This window comes from Pinus tabuliformis, chromosome 5_1 (assembly GCF_031772625.1).
Source record: "Pinus tabuliformis cultivar Carrire ecotype Pingquan chromosome 5_1, CPIR1, whole genome shotgun sequence".
In the NCBI taxonomy this organism is placed as follows: domain Eukaryota; kingdom Viridiplantae; phylum Streptophyta; class Pinopsida; order Pinales; family Pinaceae; genus Pinus; species Pinus tabuliformis.
This window is the reverse complement of record NC_142305.1, coordinates 526,417,474-526,434,955: the sequence shown is the minus strand read 5'-3', so window position 1 is coordinate 526,434,955 and position 17,482 is coordinate 526,417,474. Positions and strand designations below refer to the sequence as shown.

Below are 17,482 nucleotides of genomic sequence, written 5' to 3'. Positions count from 1 at the left end.
ATGGATTCGGACTCACAACATCCACGGATTACACTCAAGTTTCTGTCGTCATGTTTTCAAACCGCGCGCCCAATCTTTCGATGAAGCAGTTCATGAGGTACATATTCAATGCCTATAATGTGCACTCCACCATCCTCCAATTCTTTCCTGTAAAATCTCCTGCATCCAAGGGAACTGCCCATGAATGTAAATGCATCGTATTTAGCACAGTGGAAGAGGTCATAATCTTGCTTGCTGAGCAGCTTCCTGGAACCCTGAAACGACTCTCGGATTCCCTGTTCCTGCTGCCATCAAGGAAATGCTTCCAAGAGGGTTGTCATGGATGCAACGAGGGCCTGCTGTATGTGAAAGAAAATGGAAAGAAGAAAGTAGTATATGAGGGGTAAGAAGAAAGACCCTGAGCACAACATCGTAGAAAGCAAGAGATCCGCGATTTTTGAGACGCTTAATCAGAATTTCCCGGACGAAGAGCATAAATGCATCTGCATCCCACTTTGTCCATTGGGGCATGACTATTGGACAAAGCTGTTGAGCAGATCCTTCGGAATCAGAGACACACAGGATGCTAAGACAGAAAATTTCAGCACTGCTTCTTTAATAGTCCCAAGGTTAACAGAAGTATTAATTAACCTTGTACTCGCAGTATGGTTCAGAGTTGATGGCTTCTCTAGCTCTCTTGTTGGTCGAAGGGCTATACGAGACTATGTTGTGGACAGCAAAGGAAGTGGGTTTGGTGCAAATGCGTTTCTGACCAAAGCTGAGTCCCGGGTTGAATCCCGAGATAACTTCAAATATGTTTGCCATGTGCTGAGCTTCAGAGGTAAATTTGGTATCAGAACCTTCTCGTTTATGGTGGGCAGTGTCAATTTCATATGCTCCATTAGCTGGGTTGTGCTGATTGCAATTAATGGAAGCGTTGGGAGATGGTTTGATGGTCACCCCACAACACTGTCTAGACCTAGAGTAACAGTGATAATGGGCATCATGAGTATTTTGTTGGGCATGGACATTTTGCATCTTTACCTGTGTTGGCGTCGTTCTAAAAATTCCATTTCCAGCAGTTCTAAGAATTTCATTTCCCGCAGTGTTGTTATGGTTTTGGTAGTCATAATTTTAGAAATAGCAGGCACTGTACTAATGGGGACTTTGGGCATAAAAGTATTTGGAAAATGGTTATACAGTGCTCTGCATGTTTTAGTCTGGGTGAAGTGGGGAGTTGGTAGTTATCTTCTGGGTGAGTATCCACCAGAATATGAATCTGAAATACATTATGATAATGGGATTTTGGTGTACTCTTCCTTATTCTTGCTAAACTCAGTTTTGGCAGGAGTTAGAGTCTCCTGGAAGTATCCACTTAAGTTAGAAGAGCTGAGTTAGAGTCTCTTGGAAGTATCCACTTGAGTTAGAAGAGTTGTTCTCAGTTTATCACGAACCCTGTTAACTTTATTGTAATAAATGGTTTAATTATAGTTAAATCTATCACATTTAACTTATGTTTTATCATTTTTTTATTTTATCTATTTAATTTTTTTATTTTTTTCCTGTTAACTTTATTGTAATAAATGATTTAATTATAGTTAAATCTATCACATTTAACTTATGTTTTATATTTTTTTTATTTTATCCATTTAATTTTTTTTAATTTATTTTTAGGAGGTAAAGCGTTTTCCTCTAAAATGAACACCCGTAATTGCCACCTGCCACAAGTCTGCACCATCCCATCAAATCAAATGTTAGACGATTCAAGAATAATGTGCCGTCAGATTAATACAGTTTTAATACAGTTTCACGGTTTAGTTTTAATATAGTTTCACAGTTTTAACAGTTTCAATACCGTTTCAGTTTCAACTGAATGAAACTGATATAGCATATAACCCTGCATAACGTGAGCTTGAACTTAAACTGATATAGCATATAACCCTGCATAACGTGAGCGTGAACTTAAACTTTGCATTTGTGTTTGGTCTTGCAGGAATTTAAGCAAACTTCTGGGGCATACTCCTTCAAGATTGATCCTGCGGGTATATTCATCATGCATGTTACAGGGTTTTTGGATTTGTTGATATTTAGTGCCTGGTGTTTATCCGTCGGTCTTGGCAGGTTTGAAGAAAGAGGAAAGACCACCAGAAACCTGAGCAGTAAGAAGGGTTCGTGAAACCCTCACTGGGTGTTTTTGGGAGGCAGAGCGCCGGGGGAAGAGTTGTTATGACCTGCTTATCTTTCCCTTTCTTTATTCAGACATGTTTCATAATTTAAAGTTTCTGCAACAATGTTTCTCACGTCTTTTGTAAATGACACATTCTTATAGCTACATTACTTGTTGCCTGTTAGAATTCACCGCTTGTCTTGATATAGCCCTTTTTTTGAATTTCTGCTAGACTGTCTCTTATCAATAACCATTCCCCTCTATATCAATTCTTTTCGGCCTACCATCTGGTCTTAATACGTCAGTTTCTTTGATGGGCATGTTAATACTCTCATGGTCATATTGGACCGATTCTTGAAGTATATTTTCTCTTGCTCCTGTATTGCTGATCATCGATATTCTTATAATTTTAGTCTTCTTATGTTTTCATTTGAAGTTGTCATAACCCTCTAAATTCATTATTTGTCAGTTCTTATTCCATTAATTCCGTGGTCATTCCTTCCTCTCAATGCCCACAAAATCCATCTGATGCGTGCCATAGTAGCATCAGTACCGATGTTTGGACAGCTAAGAGTTTACTAATTCATCATGCTTTTGATCCATAAGTGAGTGGCTATAAACCTTAACTCTGCATTGAGTGATATAGATACCCAGTAACATGTTGAATAGATTGAAATCTTATAACTTTTACAGCTAAAAACAAAGAATTTGCCACCATAAGAGTTTACTAATTCATCATGCTTTTGATCCATAAGTGAGTGGCTATAAACCTTAACTCTGCATTGAGTGATATAGATACCTAGTAATATGTTGAATAGATTGAAATCTTATAACTTTTACAGCAAAAAACAAAGAATTTGCCACCACCTGTAGCTTCTCTGTGTCATAAGGAATATGGGCTTCAGGTAGTTGTTATTGGACAGTCAAGTCAAGTCGCTTATTGTCAATTCAGTGGTTGGCCCACCGCCCGCCCCTTGAATAAACAGCACATTTTGCACAGTTTGACTAAACGGGCTGAATTTAGATTCATTCACATTGCATTCAGATATGAAAAGTAAAGCTTAAATACTCGTTATCATCTCATTTCTCTAAACCCTCTCTCCCTTGCTTTTGCACTCCGTTCGTTCAATATTTCAAGCATTCACTGCCTGTCATCTTCCTTAACCGCTTAACCCATTGCATTCAGTCCAAAACACAAATACCAAGATGCCTACAGCTATTGCTACTCATTCGAGGAGGAACATCCCAAAAAGAGGGCAGGTGAAGGCAGCCATTGCCTCTTCCCTCGCCCAATCCATCAGATCACTGTTAGGATCCCCTAAATCCTTCAACCACTCTGTTCCTCTTCCTCTTCTTTCGCGACTGCAAATCGTTTGAGAGCACAATGAATGACTTGCAGATCAGATGGGCTTATCTCCAGAATGCTGATACAGATTTGAGTTTTTTTCATTACAAATTCAGTGATGCAGAAATTAAATCATTATGGATGAAGCATTTGTTTCCTCTTCCTCTTCTCTCGCGACTGCAAATCGTTTGAGAGCACAATGAATGACTTGCAGATCAGATGGGCTTATCTCCAGAATGCTGATACAGATTTGAGTTTCTTTCATTACAAATTCAGTGATGCAGAAATTAAATCATTATGGATGAAAGCATGGGATCCTCAGATCTGTTGTCCAAATCATTTGCTCATTTGTCTGACTCTTTTCCTCAGATTTGAAGCCCTGCAACACCAATGGAGTTTGCTCTTTACGCTGTAGTGAGTCACCAAATATAAAGAGGGGAAATATTTTCTACTACAGCAGCTTTTCCCAGTTGCAGTTGAAAAGCTCTGAAATACAAAGTTTGTTGATCAGAGATTTTGAGTTGAAATATATGGCACTTGATTCCCCTTGGCATATCTCTTTGAGGAATTTGCAAATTTGGCAATGATCAAATATAATATCTCAATGTTAATGTTGTTTATCAGACCTCCTCCCTGTCTTGCTTTTAGAAAGCTCTGCTCTGCTAACATATTTATTGCAAATGTAAACATGCCATACAGTTTGTCGATGTGATACCAAGTTCAACTTTTATAAGGTTAATTTATGGGAGCTTGTATGTTTTGGTAGAATGTGAGAAGTTGTCAATGTGAGAAGGACGTTGGAATTTTTTTATGGTGGTAGAGGTTGCAAATGTGTCCTATTTTTTATACCATGGACAGACTTTGCTGCAAAGATATTTTTCTCAACTAAAAGAGTTTCTCACAATTAACAAGCATAGTGGACTTAACTTGTGGACAACCATTTTTGCTTTTGAAGACTGCAATTTTTCTTTTGAAGACTGCAATTTTTCAACTGCGGGATTATAGATTGTAACATAATTACAATGTATTTTATTTTTGGGCCTTCGCTTATGCTGGTTATTTGAACTTTTTTTTTGCTTTGTCTGCGATTGGAGGTATTTTGAAGCATGTTTTTGGGAACTTATATAGATGACCTCAACCTGTGCTGGTCTCACTGATTATATGTAGTATATATATGCTCTTTTTCTCCCCCCATATATTTTCCATGGATGAGTTTATGTAAGTAACTTGAGAATACACTATTGTGGAGGCAGAAACATTAATCATGATGACCTCAACCTGTACTGGTCTCCTGTACTAGTCTCACTGATTATATGTATTATATATATGCTCTTTTTCTCCCCCATATATTTTCTATGGATGAGTTTATGTAAGTAACTTGAGAATACACTATTCTGGAGGCAAACCATTAATCATGATTTAAAAATATGCTGACTGTTTCCGTTTCTCAGTTTCAATTCCTTCAACCAAGCTTCTATTGAGAGTGGACAATGCAGAAAAACATGAGTTAGTCCATTGAATGATATAAAGGATTCAAGATATTCATTTCTGTACCTTGTGGTGAGCGACCCGATATCCGTTCCATCTGAAACCCCAGTTTGTTACCCTCACCCCAGTCTAATAAAGCCAATACCAATTTTTTCTTTTTGTTACCCTCCCCTCAATTTTCTCAAAGTCAAAACCATTCTTTTTTCTTTTTAATAATTTGTAGTCATCAGGCTTGAAATGAAAGCCTAAACTTTGACAATTTCTTTTACCCTTAAAGTATGCAATCCTTCTTATGCTGCTCTCATTGACAAAAACTAGATCATTTTCTTTAAGGATCATACTGAATTGAGGAAGCTTGCCAACAAAATGCACAAGCGGCAGCTTTATTGCATCTCAAATTTCCCATGGAGACTCCAAAATAAGCAATGCAAGACGTAGGAGACCAGTAAGTAATAATTGAGGATTCCTTGAGCCACAAATTAGAATTCCTTCATTTGAGTTTCTCTGGAAGTATCACCAGATCTACAAGAAGAAAGTGGGATTGGTTTAGGACTCCAGCATATGGAAGGAGTGAGTTGTGGTTCCATTGCTTATATTTGGAGTTCAATATTAAGTTCTTTCATTTGTTATAGATATGGGTTAATATTCTGTTAAGGACAGATCCAGATGTTATGAAATCCTTGGATCCATGCTCTAAATTTTCGAGGAAGAATTTGAATAAGGATTTACACCAAGGAAAAGACAGGGTAGGATTGATCTCAAGTTAACTCCACCATTATTTCTGCCTTATTTAAACTTATATGAAGACATTGACATTATGAACACTGACTTAGCCTTCTTTTGGAATTAAATTGGCTAGGGAATCATGTGGTTTGGTGAAGGAAATGCTTGCGGACAACAATCTCTTGATATTGCATGTGATCTTTCCCTTTACCTTTGACAATGTACTATATTCTGTTAGTTGATTTCTTGCTTATAATTATTATATTATGTTAAAGACCATTACTGTATTGTGCATTGGTTGTGCATCAAACAATGTTATTATCACCTCACATTTATGATATACCATATTCAGTAAGTTACTAATGGCATCAGAATTTGGATGTTAAGGTTGGTAAGTTGTGATTGTGGCAATATTTTAGGATTCTGTGTGAAAATTTCTGGAGCTCATGGCGTGATTCTGGAGGCACTTTAAAAACAATTATCGCAAGTGATTCCAAGGCTTATTTCTTTGAAAATTCAGGACTAGTCGGGGGCCATGTTGGAGTTTCAGATTTCAATTAACAAGTTATTGAAAAACTGGAAATACTAATCTAAAAGAATACTTGGTACAGCCCACTGTTATCTGTCTAATTATGTAGTCTGAAACAACATCATTCATAAACAAAGGGATTTGAGTATCATATAAAAATTTCAGTTATTTATTTATAGAATAATCGGAAATGCCAATCTAGAAGAAGGGTTTGTACAGTTCATAATCTCTCTCTTGTATCCCTGTCAGGCTGTTAATTTTTCTTCCATTTCATCTAGAATTTTACATTTTGTGATCACTATTTTATCGTTGTACTCCTTTGTTCCACTTGGGTCTTGATTCACTACAAGTCTTGTCTCCACATCCCCTTTCTGTTGGAAATTCTGTACTCTGTAATCCTTTGTTTGTCCTAAAGCCATTTTCCCCTTTTGGTTGTGCAGAGTTTTTACATCTTTTTGTGATCACTATTTTAGCTTTGTACTCCTTTATCCCATTTGGGTCTTGATTCACAAGTCTTCTCTCCACATGCCCTTTTTGTTTGGAAATTTTGTATGCTGTTAAGCCTTTGTTTGCCCTGAAGCTATTTTCCCCGTTTGGTTGTGCAGTGTATTTGTGGTTGCATCGGTGATGTAATTCTAGACGCACGTATTTTGTGCTTTTGCAAGTTGTGTTGCTCTTCCTTGACAAGCCTATGTTATGACCTGCCTATCTTTCCCTTTATTCAGGCATGTTTCATAATTTAAAGTTTCTGCAACAATGTTTCTCACGTCTTTTGTAAATGACACATTCTTATAGCTACAGTACTTGTTGCCTGTTAGAATTCACCGCTTGTCTTGATATAGCCCTTTTTTTTGAATTTCTGCTAGACTGTCTCTTATCAATAACTATTCCCCCCTATATCAATTCTTTTCGGCCTACCATCTGGTCCTAATATGTCAGTTTCTTTGATGGGCATGTTAATACTTTCATGGTCATATTGGACCGATTCTTGAAGTATATTTTTTCTTGCTCCTGTATTGCTGATCATCGATATTCTTATAATTTTACTCTTCTTATGTTTTCATTTGAAGTTGTCATAACCCTCTAAATTCATTATTTGTCAGTTCTTATTCCATTAATTCCGTGTTCATTCCTTCCTCTCAATGCCCACAAAATCCATCTGATGCGTGCCATAGTAGCATCAGTACCGATGTTTGGCCCAGCCCAGGACATGCAGCACCTGCATGAATTATGCAGATCTATACTGTTTGTTCTAGGCCTATTCTGCTCGAGGCCTATAGTGCTCTCTCTTTCTTTGCTTGTATTTATTATATTATATCATCATCTTGGAGCCTTTCATTTATTGAAAATCTTAAATCCAGTCCTGTGTCTGTAATTTTTCTATCATCCTTGGATTTTTTTGCATTTGTTATTTGCCTCTCTTCACTATTCTATCATCTTTGGATTATTTTGCAGTCATTCCTTGCCCCTTTACAATTTATATTTTTGTTGTTGCTTCAAAGCAATAATAATAGAGCCAAAGTATACTTTTTTTGGCCCCCTTTTATCATTTCATGTTTTTGTTGTTGCATCAAAGCAATAGTAATAGAGACGAAGGTGATTTTTTTTTGTAAGAATGAATCCCAAGCAGAGACAAAGTAAACTTTTTTTTCCATGAATAAATCTCAATGGGACATCAAAATATAATCATTAGGCCTTTTTGCTTTGTCCCTAATCACAAGGGAACATTTCCTTGGTTTTGTTTGGGTTGCCTTTTGCTTAGTGTATCTTGCCTTCTTTCTCATCATTTTTATTTCTTTTCCTTCAACCCAATTCTCAATATTTTTGTTAGTCTGATTGCTATGTTTCATTTAGATTTTTCACACTAAAGTTTTCCACCCTTTTTCCTTACCATTGATATATATTGTCATGTTTAAACTCTATACTCTCCTTGTTTTTTATATTTCTTGTTTTTCCTCATTGCATTAGTGACATGGTTTTTGTCATAGCTAATTACATATGTCGCTGGTACCTCCGAAAGCAGTATGAAGACAGTGTGTGATTGTTCTCTTTTTCTCCATTGATTGATCTAATTGTATTTATAATTTTACTCTATTTTCTTATTTTATAAGTAAAAGAGGAAAATTTTAATGAATTGGTAACACATTTATAGAGGAGTCTTGGCTAGACCCCTCCATCGGCCCTGTGGCCGCCCTCAGGTCCCCGCATGGCCGGGGTCGATTTGACCCCAGCCAAGGGGCTTGAGGGCAGCGGCAGGGCCAAGCCTCTATGCCAACCCTGTGGCAGCGCTTAGGCCCTCGCCTGGCTGAGGTCGATTCTCGGAATCAACCCCGACCAGGTAGGGGCCTAAGTGCCAACACAGGACCAACGAAAGGGTCTTGGCCAGGGCCTCCGTGAGGCCCTCGCGTGGCTTGAGGGTTGATTCTCGGAATCGACAGGCGGGACTCAACCATTGGCATTTTTTTAATTTTAATTAATTTCTTTTTATATATATAGCTTTTAGTTTTTAATTTTTTAATATTATTTAAATTATTATTATTATTTTTAAAATTTTAATGTTTTTCTTATATAGTTTTTAATGTGTTTTTTAAAATATATTTTTTTTTTAGTTTTTAAATTTTTTCCTCTAGCTTATTGTTTTTGTTTTTTTTTTATGGAAGTGTTTTATTTTTTATTTTTTAATTATTTTTTTTTATTTTATTTTATCTTTAATGTTGTTTTTTAAAAGTTTAGTTGTATTATTTATTTTTAATGTTAATTTTTCTATTTTTTTCCTTAAATTATGTTATTGTTTTTTTCTTTATATTTTTGTTTTTTCATTTTTTCGGGGTTTATTTTTTATTTAATTTTAAGTTTTAGTCCATTGAATGATATAAGGGATTTAGGATATTCATTTCTATACCTTGTGGTGAGCGACCTGATATCCGTTCTATTTGAAACCCCAGTTTGTTACCCTCTCTCCCCCTGATATCCGTTCTATTTGAAACCCCAGTTTGTTACCCTCTCTCCCCTCTCTCCAGTCTAATAAAGCCAATACCAATTTTTTCTTTTTGGTACTCTCTCCTCAATTTTCTCATGAAGTCAAAACCATTCTTTTTTCTTTTTAATAATTTGTAACTCCAGTGTAATAAAGCCAATACCAATTTTTTCTTTTTGGTACTCTCTCCTCAATTTTCTCATGAAGTCAAAACCATTCTTTTTTCTTTTTAATAATTTGTAATCATCAGGCTTGAAATTCAAGCCTAAACTTCGGCAATTTCTTTTACCCTTATAGTATGCAATCCTTCTTATGCTGCTCTCATTGTCTTTTGGATTTCTTTTTTATGAAAGAAAGCCAAACTGTGATTTTGATATTATCTTGAAAATATCGTTGGAGTGAAGTGTTTTGCATTACCTTCACTTTGAACATATCCTAGTTGGAATCTCCCTAAAACATAACATATGATAAAAAGAAACAAAATTTCTAATGTTTCTTATGCCATTGCAAAAGAAACAAAATTTTTAATGTTTCTTATGCCATTGCCTTACGTCGTTTCTTTTGCAACATGTGGTGCAAATGCTAGTTTATTTTGCTCTAAGTATCATTTTAAATAGGGATGATACACTTTAATATCATATGGTCTCTAAAATAACGACAATTTGATGACTAAGCATTTGAAAAACAAAAAAAATAGATAAATACTTTAATATAGATGCTGACCCATGACTCAGATATAAGAAAAGAACGATTGTGCCCAACCAGTGAGTAGGCCAACATGGTTGAGTTGCGCCAACATGGTTGAGTTGCCCCAGGGGTCAGACAATGAAGTACGTCCTCTCACATTAAAAAAATATATCACTCTTCTATGAAAAAAATATATTATTGATATGCACGTCAAAGGAAAATAAAGTAAAGGAACATTTTAAGAAATTATGGAAATTTGACCTTAAAGGAAATTATGAAAGTAAAAGAATATTTTAAAGAGTTTTGCAAATTAGAAATTTATAAATAATGTAGAAATACATAGATCGTGTATAATAATTATTTATAAATATTTGTTTATAAAATAAAAGATTTAAGGGCTTTCATGTTTATGTGAGATTGATCTTAAAAAAAATTGAATGTTTATTAGTATATTTTAATTGAAATTAAAAAATTATAATTTAATAAATGTTTGATAATAATATTTGATTTTTTAAAATGTACTTTAGAAGCAAAAATTAATTTTAATATTTAGTATTTTATTAATGTTTTGTTTAGATCAAATAATTTTAATTTATTTATCAATAATTATTAGATGAATTAATTTCTATTAAATATTTTTAGTAATAAGTTTTTTTTTGATAGAAACGGTTATAGAGTGATTATATTCATCTTGGCCTGAATGCCGAAAGTCTGTTTACAATGAGGATGTCTAAATCCTGGTGGAAGTGAGAATGCCACTGTAACTTGAAGTCTTCTTCCTAGCTTGAGTTTCTATTGACTCTATATCCGAAATTTTTCCCCACTTGGAAATACATACAAATTTTTTTAAGATCAAGCAGTAGAACATGGCAGTGCGCAGCTTATGGGATGGGATCCCATGATTCTTCTCCGTCTTTCAGCTTGACCCCGGCAGAGAGGAGGGCTGCTTTATTTGCTTCACTATCCGCATCTTTATTGTGTGTTCTCAGCACATGATAGTAATTCAACTTTTGGAAAGCGTTTTCTAGGCCCTTAATTCTGAATATCAGCCTGGCTAGTTTAAGATCAGCAGTAGGGGAATTGGAGACCATTGCATTTATAGTGATTTGGGAGTCTCCTATAACTATTGCTTCTTTTATGTTTAGTTCCTTTAGAGTCTTAAGACCTTGCAAGAGAGCCAAAGCCTCAGCTTGAGTGCTGGTTGAATCTCCAAGCCTCCAAGCATAGGAGTGATTTTTTTTTCCAATTGGATTTACAATGACACCTCCAGCACCCGCTCTGCCCGGATTACCCTTAGTTGCCCCATCGAAGAAGAGAGAATACCTTGAATGCGCTTTGAGCCAGTCTTGAAAGTCTGCTTCTTGTTTCCTTATTTGCCAATCTTTAAGAGGAGGGGGAATTCTGATCGCTGGGAGAAATTGTAATTCAAGGGATGATCCCCAAGCGATATCCTGGTGGCTGAGGCTGGCATCATCTTTTATTTCAGACAGGCATTCCTTTATTTGGCACTTGATCTTAACTTCAACGGCCTTGTAATGCTGTCTAGAGTTTCTAAAGATTCTTCTGTTGCGTTCTAGGCATATCTGCTAGCAAATAACTTTTGGTAGTATTGCCCAAACTGTTTTGATTATCAGATTTTTAGGGGGAGGACCAGGATATTTATTTTCCCAGCTAGAGAAGAGATCGACAATGGAGCAAGGGAGTTGGAAGAAGGGGTCCAAGGAGTGAATGAGGGTGAGCCAAATCTGCTTGGAGGAGCTGCAATCCAAGGTTAAGTGGGTTGCTGTCTCGACATTATTGTTACACAGAGGACAAACAGAGGGGCCATGGAATCCTAATTTCTGCAATCTGTCATATGTAAGGATTCGGCCATGGCATACAAGCCAGGCGAAAAAGTTGATTTTAGGCCATGCTTGACAGCGCCAGCTCCCCTTCCAGGGTGCAGGATTGGTGGGAACATGCGGTCTCTCGCTCAATTTGGCATACCCCGCAGAGACTGTATAACCTCTGGCTTTCTTCCCCGAGCCAATCGCGTCTTTTTTCCTTCTGTGCATGGGCACAAGACCGTGGAGTAGATCAAACAGCGTGACCCATTTGTTGGTTAAGTGTTCTGGCGTTTCCACTGTTTTCCATCCTGCCCATTCCGTGTCATTCCAGAGGGAGATGTCCCACAGTGTACGCAACCTCTCTCTATCCATCCAATCCCGTAACTCTTCCGTGGGCATTCTGTCATTGATCGGATCTGTGAGCATAATTTTGTCTGTCCAGATTCTTAGTTTTTACCGTTTCCAGGTATCCAGTGAATGTTATCTTTGATCAGAGAAGCGGCTTTATTGTATAGCTTGAGGAACGATGAGTTGGGCAATCAGATCACTCTGACTAAGCAGCGAGAGCGAGGACCTCGGAAGTATTTTTTCTAGAGTGCTATTTCGGCCCAGCCAAGATTGGGCGCGATGATCCTCCAGATGATCTTCGCTGCCATTGCTACATTTTGCTGGCCTAAGTTTTTGAAGTTTAAACCTCCCTCCCACAAAGGCTTGGATATGACTTCCCAACTGATGAGGGGAATTTTGCTTTCGTTCTGCTTTCCTCCCTTCCAGAAGAACCTCCTTATAAACTCTTCCATTTTTTTTATTATGATTGCTGGAGCGAGCATCCCTGCAAATTGAAATAGAGGGAGGCTAGAGAGCACTGATTTGATAAGGACAGATTTGCCAGCAGAGTTGAGCCAGGTGAAGCCCCAGGCCTGGATTTTAGACTGAAATTTTTCGAGCTGAGGGAGCCAATCTTTGCTTGAGGATCTTTTGTGCACAACAGGAAGACCCAAGTATTTGAAAGAAGTCCATGAAGAGGAGGATGCAAATCCCAGACACCTAGAAATAGCAGAGAGAAGTCTGGGCGGGGTATTCTAGCTGAAAATGTGACACTTATTCTTGTTTACAACGGTGCCTGAGCCCTTGCTGAATTCTTCTAGAACTGTTTTGAATTTGGAGGCGGTGGAGAGAGAGGCAGCACCCAGAAGTAGGGTGTCATCCACAAAAAGAGCATGATTAATGTTCTTGACCCCTCTTGCTATACACAGTCCCATAAGATCTTGGTCTTGCATTTTTTTGTCAAGCATAAAGCTGAGAACGGAAGCTTGGATGACGAAAAGCAGAGGGGAGAGGGGGCACCCCTGCCTGAGCCCTCTCGATGCTTTGAAGAAGTCCGTGGCTCTTCCATTTACAAGTGGAGCAATCCATGGCTCCGATATGCATGCCCGGATCCAGTTAATGAAGTTTGTTCCAAATCCAAACCCGCTCAAGACTTTTAAAAGAAAACTATGATTTACATGGTCAAAAGCATTTGCTAAATCAAGTTTAATTACCATACCTTGTTCTTTTCGTTGAAGGCTTGAGTGAATTGCCTCCTGTACTAGGGTGAAGTTGTCCACTATCTGCCTCCCTTGAATGAAGCCTCCTTGATTCTCCGGGATTATTTTGGGCAGAATGTGCTTCAGTCGATTTGCTATAACTTTTGTGATTAGCTTGTACCCAGTGTTACATAAGGAAATCAGCCGGAATCTACTGAAGTTGCTGGCGCCTTTTTCCTTGGGTATGAGGGCTAAGAAGGCAGAGTTTGTGCTGCCGCCTATTTTCTGAGAGTTCTGAGATTTTCGAATCATTTTGAGCAGATCCTTTTCAATAATAGACCAATAGGTTTGAAGGAACCTGGCAGAGAATCCATTCGGCCCAGGGGCCTTGTCCGGATCCATGTCATAAAGGGCTTTTTTGACCTCATCTTTGGTGATTTTGGCCTCCAAGATTTCATTCATACAAGGAGAAATTGCAGCTGGGACAGAACCTAACAGATCTGAGGCTTGTTGTTCATCCTGATCTTCACTATACAATTTTAGGAAATGGGCGTGGGCTGCCTTCTTGATGTCTGCAAACTCCTTGTAAGTTTCGCTGTCCTCCTTGATCTTGGAGATGGTATTAAAGCATTTTCTGCTCTGCGCTTGTTTATGGAAAAATGCAGTGTTTCTGTCCCCTGATTTGAGCCAGAGGTTTCGAGATTATAATCTCCAGTATTCCTCTTCAACAAGGCAGGCCCTATGGTAGCTCTGTTGCAGACGGGCTTCTTGATCCAGTAGTTCCTCTGTGACTGTATTATTCTCCATGTGTAATTGATGAGTGGCAAGGGAGACTTTGATATTTTTTCTTTCTATATCAGGCTTGGAGAGGTTTTTGGCCCATTTTTTTAGAGCTCCTTTTACCCTTCTGAGTTTTTCTTCCCATATATAGAAGGGGGATCCTTTAACAGGTTGGCTCCAGCATTCCTTGACTAGTTGCATGAAGTCTGGCTCCTTGACCCAGAGTGGGCTGAATCTGAAGGGTATAGGACCCAGATCAAGGTGAGCTAGAAGGTATAGCTTTATGGGCATATGATCCGAGATACTGTTCGCGAGGATGTGCATTCTTGGTTCTAATCCAAGCAGCAATATGACGTGGGCCTATTCTTTTATTGGTCCAAGAGTACTCACCGGAAGAGGGCTTGATATCCATTAAATCCCAATCTTGCATGAGATCCTCCGCCCATTCCCTTGCCGGATCTCGGACTGCGCTACCACCCTTTTTTTCAGCCGAGTTAAGGGTGAGGTTAAGGTCTTCAGCAATAATAATATTTTCCAGATTCATTAGATCTGCTTGATGTCTTATCGAGTCCCAGCATACTTTTTTTCCCTCGCACTGACTGGAGAGTATACGTTGAAGATGCAGTGTATTTCTTTAGTATCCAGGTTCTGCATTTTCAGCAGCAACCAGTGTGTGTTGCTAGCCTCACTGGTGACTGCAAATTTGTTGGCGTTCCATAGTGTGCCAATCCCTCCCGAGGCTCCCCTGGCAGAGACTACTCTTGCTTCACTTTTTAACCAAAGTTTCTTGCTTGCTTGAAGGAAGACTATGTCTTCCAGCTTGGTCTCCTGGATGAGAAGTATGTTTGGGGTTTCTGTTCTTATCAGGCTTCCCATGGCTTCTTCCTTGACTTTACTCCCCATACCTCTACAGTTCCAGGAGATGATCTTCATTATTTATGTTTATGATGGGCTCCCTTGGAGCCTTGGGGTTGGCTTTGAGGCTAGCAGTTTTTCCAGAGTTGGCTAGCTGCCTTTTAATTTTTCCTTGTATGTCTCCTCCTCTCTTTTTTCCCTGTCCGTTTTGCGGCCTCTCGTGGATCTTCTTACCGAGGCTTGGGACTCTCCTGTTTCTCCTTCCTCCTCTGATTCATCTGTGTTCTGTTCTTCTTCATTATCTTCAGTGTTCTTGCCTTTGGGGTTTTCAGCGTTTGTACCTTTTATGGAGGCTGAAGGTGTACCTTTTCTTGAAGAGTTTGGATTTTGGTTTTCGATCTCCTCCATGGGTTCTGTCTCCTTTTGGATCTCTGCCTCCTGGGTTTTCTCTGGTTGCGAGCTGAGGGGATCAAACTTAGTTGGAGAAATATGTTGAACAGAAGGCTGGTGAGGTCCTTTGCCACTAGGTCCTCCCATCTTCTTGGATTTGGAGCGCTTGACTTGATTCCATCCATCCTCCTTTCCCTGCATAGCCTCGATGTTGGATGGGCATCCTCTAGCGAAGTGACCATAGACGTGACATTTCTGGGCAGCTGCTCATAGTCCAGCTTCTGCAAATGCGTCCAACTTCCTACATTTATATCGATGGCCTCAGGGAGCCTTACCTCCAGATCTACTTCTACACAAATCCTGGCGTAGTCGTATTGGTCCTTATTGTTCGCTCGATCTATAAATTTCCCCAAGGCATTTCCAATGTGCCGCAGTGAATCCCAATTCCAACAATGGACCGGAAGATTCGGGAGTCTAACCCACACCGGAACTGCGTTGGGTACATCGACTGATGGGTCAAAATCCGGGGTCCATTTGTTGAGATACAGACCCTGAGGACCCATGAAGTAGGGGCCGTTTCGGAAGATCAGGTCTTTGTCTTCCTTTGCAGTAAATTCGAAGAGGAAGTATCCTCTCCCCAGAAAGTAAGAGGTAATGTTTTCTCTGATTAACGACGCCCAATTTCTGGAGACCCAGCTCTCCGTGATTTTTGGGGACGACCATAGCCCAATAAACTGGCCGATGAGGGCCCTTTCGGACAGAGACAAAGTAACCTAGATCGGGGTTTCAGGAGGGAGGGAGATCGCTGGGATATCATCCAACTTTTTAACAAATTTCGAAGCTTCAGGGATTTTATTCTTAGGAAGACCTGCCAGAAGCCGAGTGAAGGCTTCCGAAGGCGAGAGTGGCGGAGGAGGAGAAGGGGACCTCTGGGGAGAGCCCATTGTCTCCATTATCACAAGCCCTAGAGGAGAGCCTATCAAAATCCAGCGTGGATCTCCATGAAACAGCCCACCCGCAGGGAGCAGTGTGACTGAGTGCAGGCACGCACGCAGGAGAGAGAGCATGCAGGGTGCGGCCTCCAGAATCTGCAGCGGGAGCCAAGTAAAAATCAATATTTTTAGTAATAGTTACTATAGAGGGTTGATGGATAATCTCAAAGGTAGTTATGTTTTTTTTTTCATTTTCAATTAATTAATAAAAAGATATGTCTAGATATGTTATTGGACTGTTATTGCTTTTTGTTGTTTTAGTGTGTATTTTTCTTGTTACATGTTTTTTTAAATATATATATATATATATTTAAGGTAAGGGTCAAGATGATATGCAAAAGGGTCAATTTCTACAAACTCCAAGCCTACAAAAACTAAACCTCGAAAATATTGGCAACCCTTGTAGCTATGTGCCACTCCAGCGCAATCCCCAACTATCTTAGCCCACATGTTTCCTCTTTTTGGGGACCTCCCCATCAATTACACTCTTGATAAATGACATGGCATCCTCATTTAGTATGAAGTACCCCGATGTGAAGGAGCTCATTGATTTTTCTAACAACCTTCCCAGGTCCCCTATCTTCCACCTGCAATCAATTTACTCCACCCATGAAAACATTAGACCGAGGAAAAAAACTTGCATCCCTCTTATTCCACCACGTACCATATGCAATTACTCTCGAGTTTCTTGCGATTATGGCCCCTCGACCTCCACACCCTCACTACCTCATCATAGCTCCCCTCCTTCATAGGACATGGACATTCCCTCATCCCACACTCCATCCCCCACTTTTTCCCCTACCTTCCCCCCCAATGGATATAGAGGACATTGTCTCTTTAAGATCCCCATGTAGAAAATATTATGCCCACTCCCTCCCCAAAAGAAACCCATCAAGACCAAACCGTCACCTGTCACTATGGTTGTAGGTCAAGATATCCCTATCAATGCAATCCCAAATGTGATGAAGAAAACCCTGTGGGCTTTTTCAATGGAAAAAATTCCTCCATGCCGATGTTAAATAATTGGATCTCCTCCTCATGGAGCCCTTTGCTTGGTTATTTTCCAAATTGTTTTCTCTTTGTCCAGAATTTGATTGCTGTTGTTTTCAAACTTCAAAGGATTGATCCTCGATAACTTATCGTGATTGGCCATGGGGGGCCTTTGGTCTCCAATTGACACCCTGAGCCACATATTTTGACCCAACTAGAGAATCAACC

General features: G+C 39.0%; 1 protein-coding gene across 3 annotated transcripts; it reads left to right on the top strand.

Moving 5' to 3' along the window:
• The first annotated feature begins 252 nt into the window (after window positions 1-252).
• Window positions 253-4,262, top strand: LOC149165837 (uncharacterized). 3 transcript variants are annotated; one of them, XR_016260356.1, is made up of 3 exons: window positions 253-820; window positions 1,973-2,138; window positions 3,861-4,262. XR_016260356.1 is itself a non-coding variant. In XM_089431203.1 (2 exons), exons 1-2 carry the CDS (start codon window positions 376-378, stop codon window positions 4,076-4,078), a joined length of 663 nt encoding a protein of 220 aa, XP_089287329.1. In that variant the 5' UTR covers window positions 253-375; the 3' UTR covers window positions 4,079-4,262. The 3 variants fall into 3 exon arrangements, 2 of the variants coding, with proteins under 2 accessions (XP_089287329.1, XP_089287330.1); XM_089431203.1 differs by lacking the exon at window positions 1,973-2,138; XM_089431204.1 differs by having other exon boundaries at window positions 1,973-4,262.
• The last annotated feature ends 13,220 nt before the right edge of the window (window positions 4,263-17,482 follow it).

What these genes read in the sequence shown, in the direction of transcription:
- LOC149165837 (XM_089431203.1), top strand. Translation starts at nt 376, where the DNA reads ATGAGGGGTAAGAAGAAAGACCCTGAGCACAACATCGTAGAAAGCAAG. An exon ending in CCATGTGCTGAGCTTCAGAG is followed by an intron (nt 821 to 3,860) that starts GTAAATTTGGTA and finishes TCTTTTCCTCAG; the next exon opens with ATTTGAAGCCCTGCAACACC.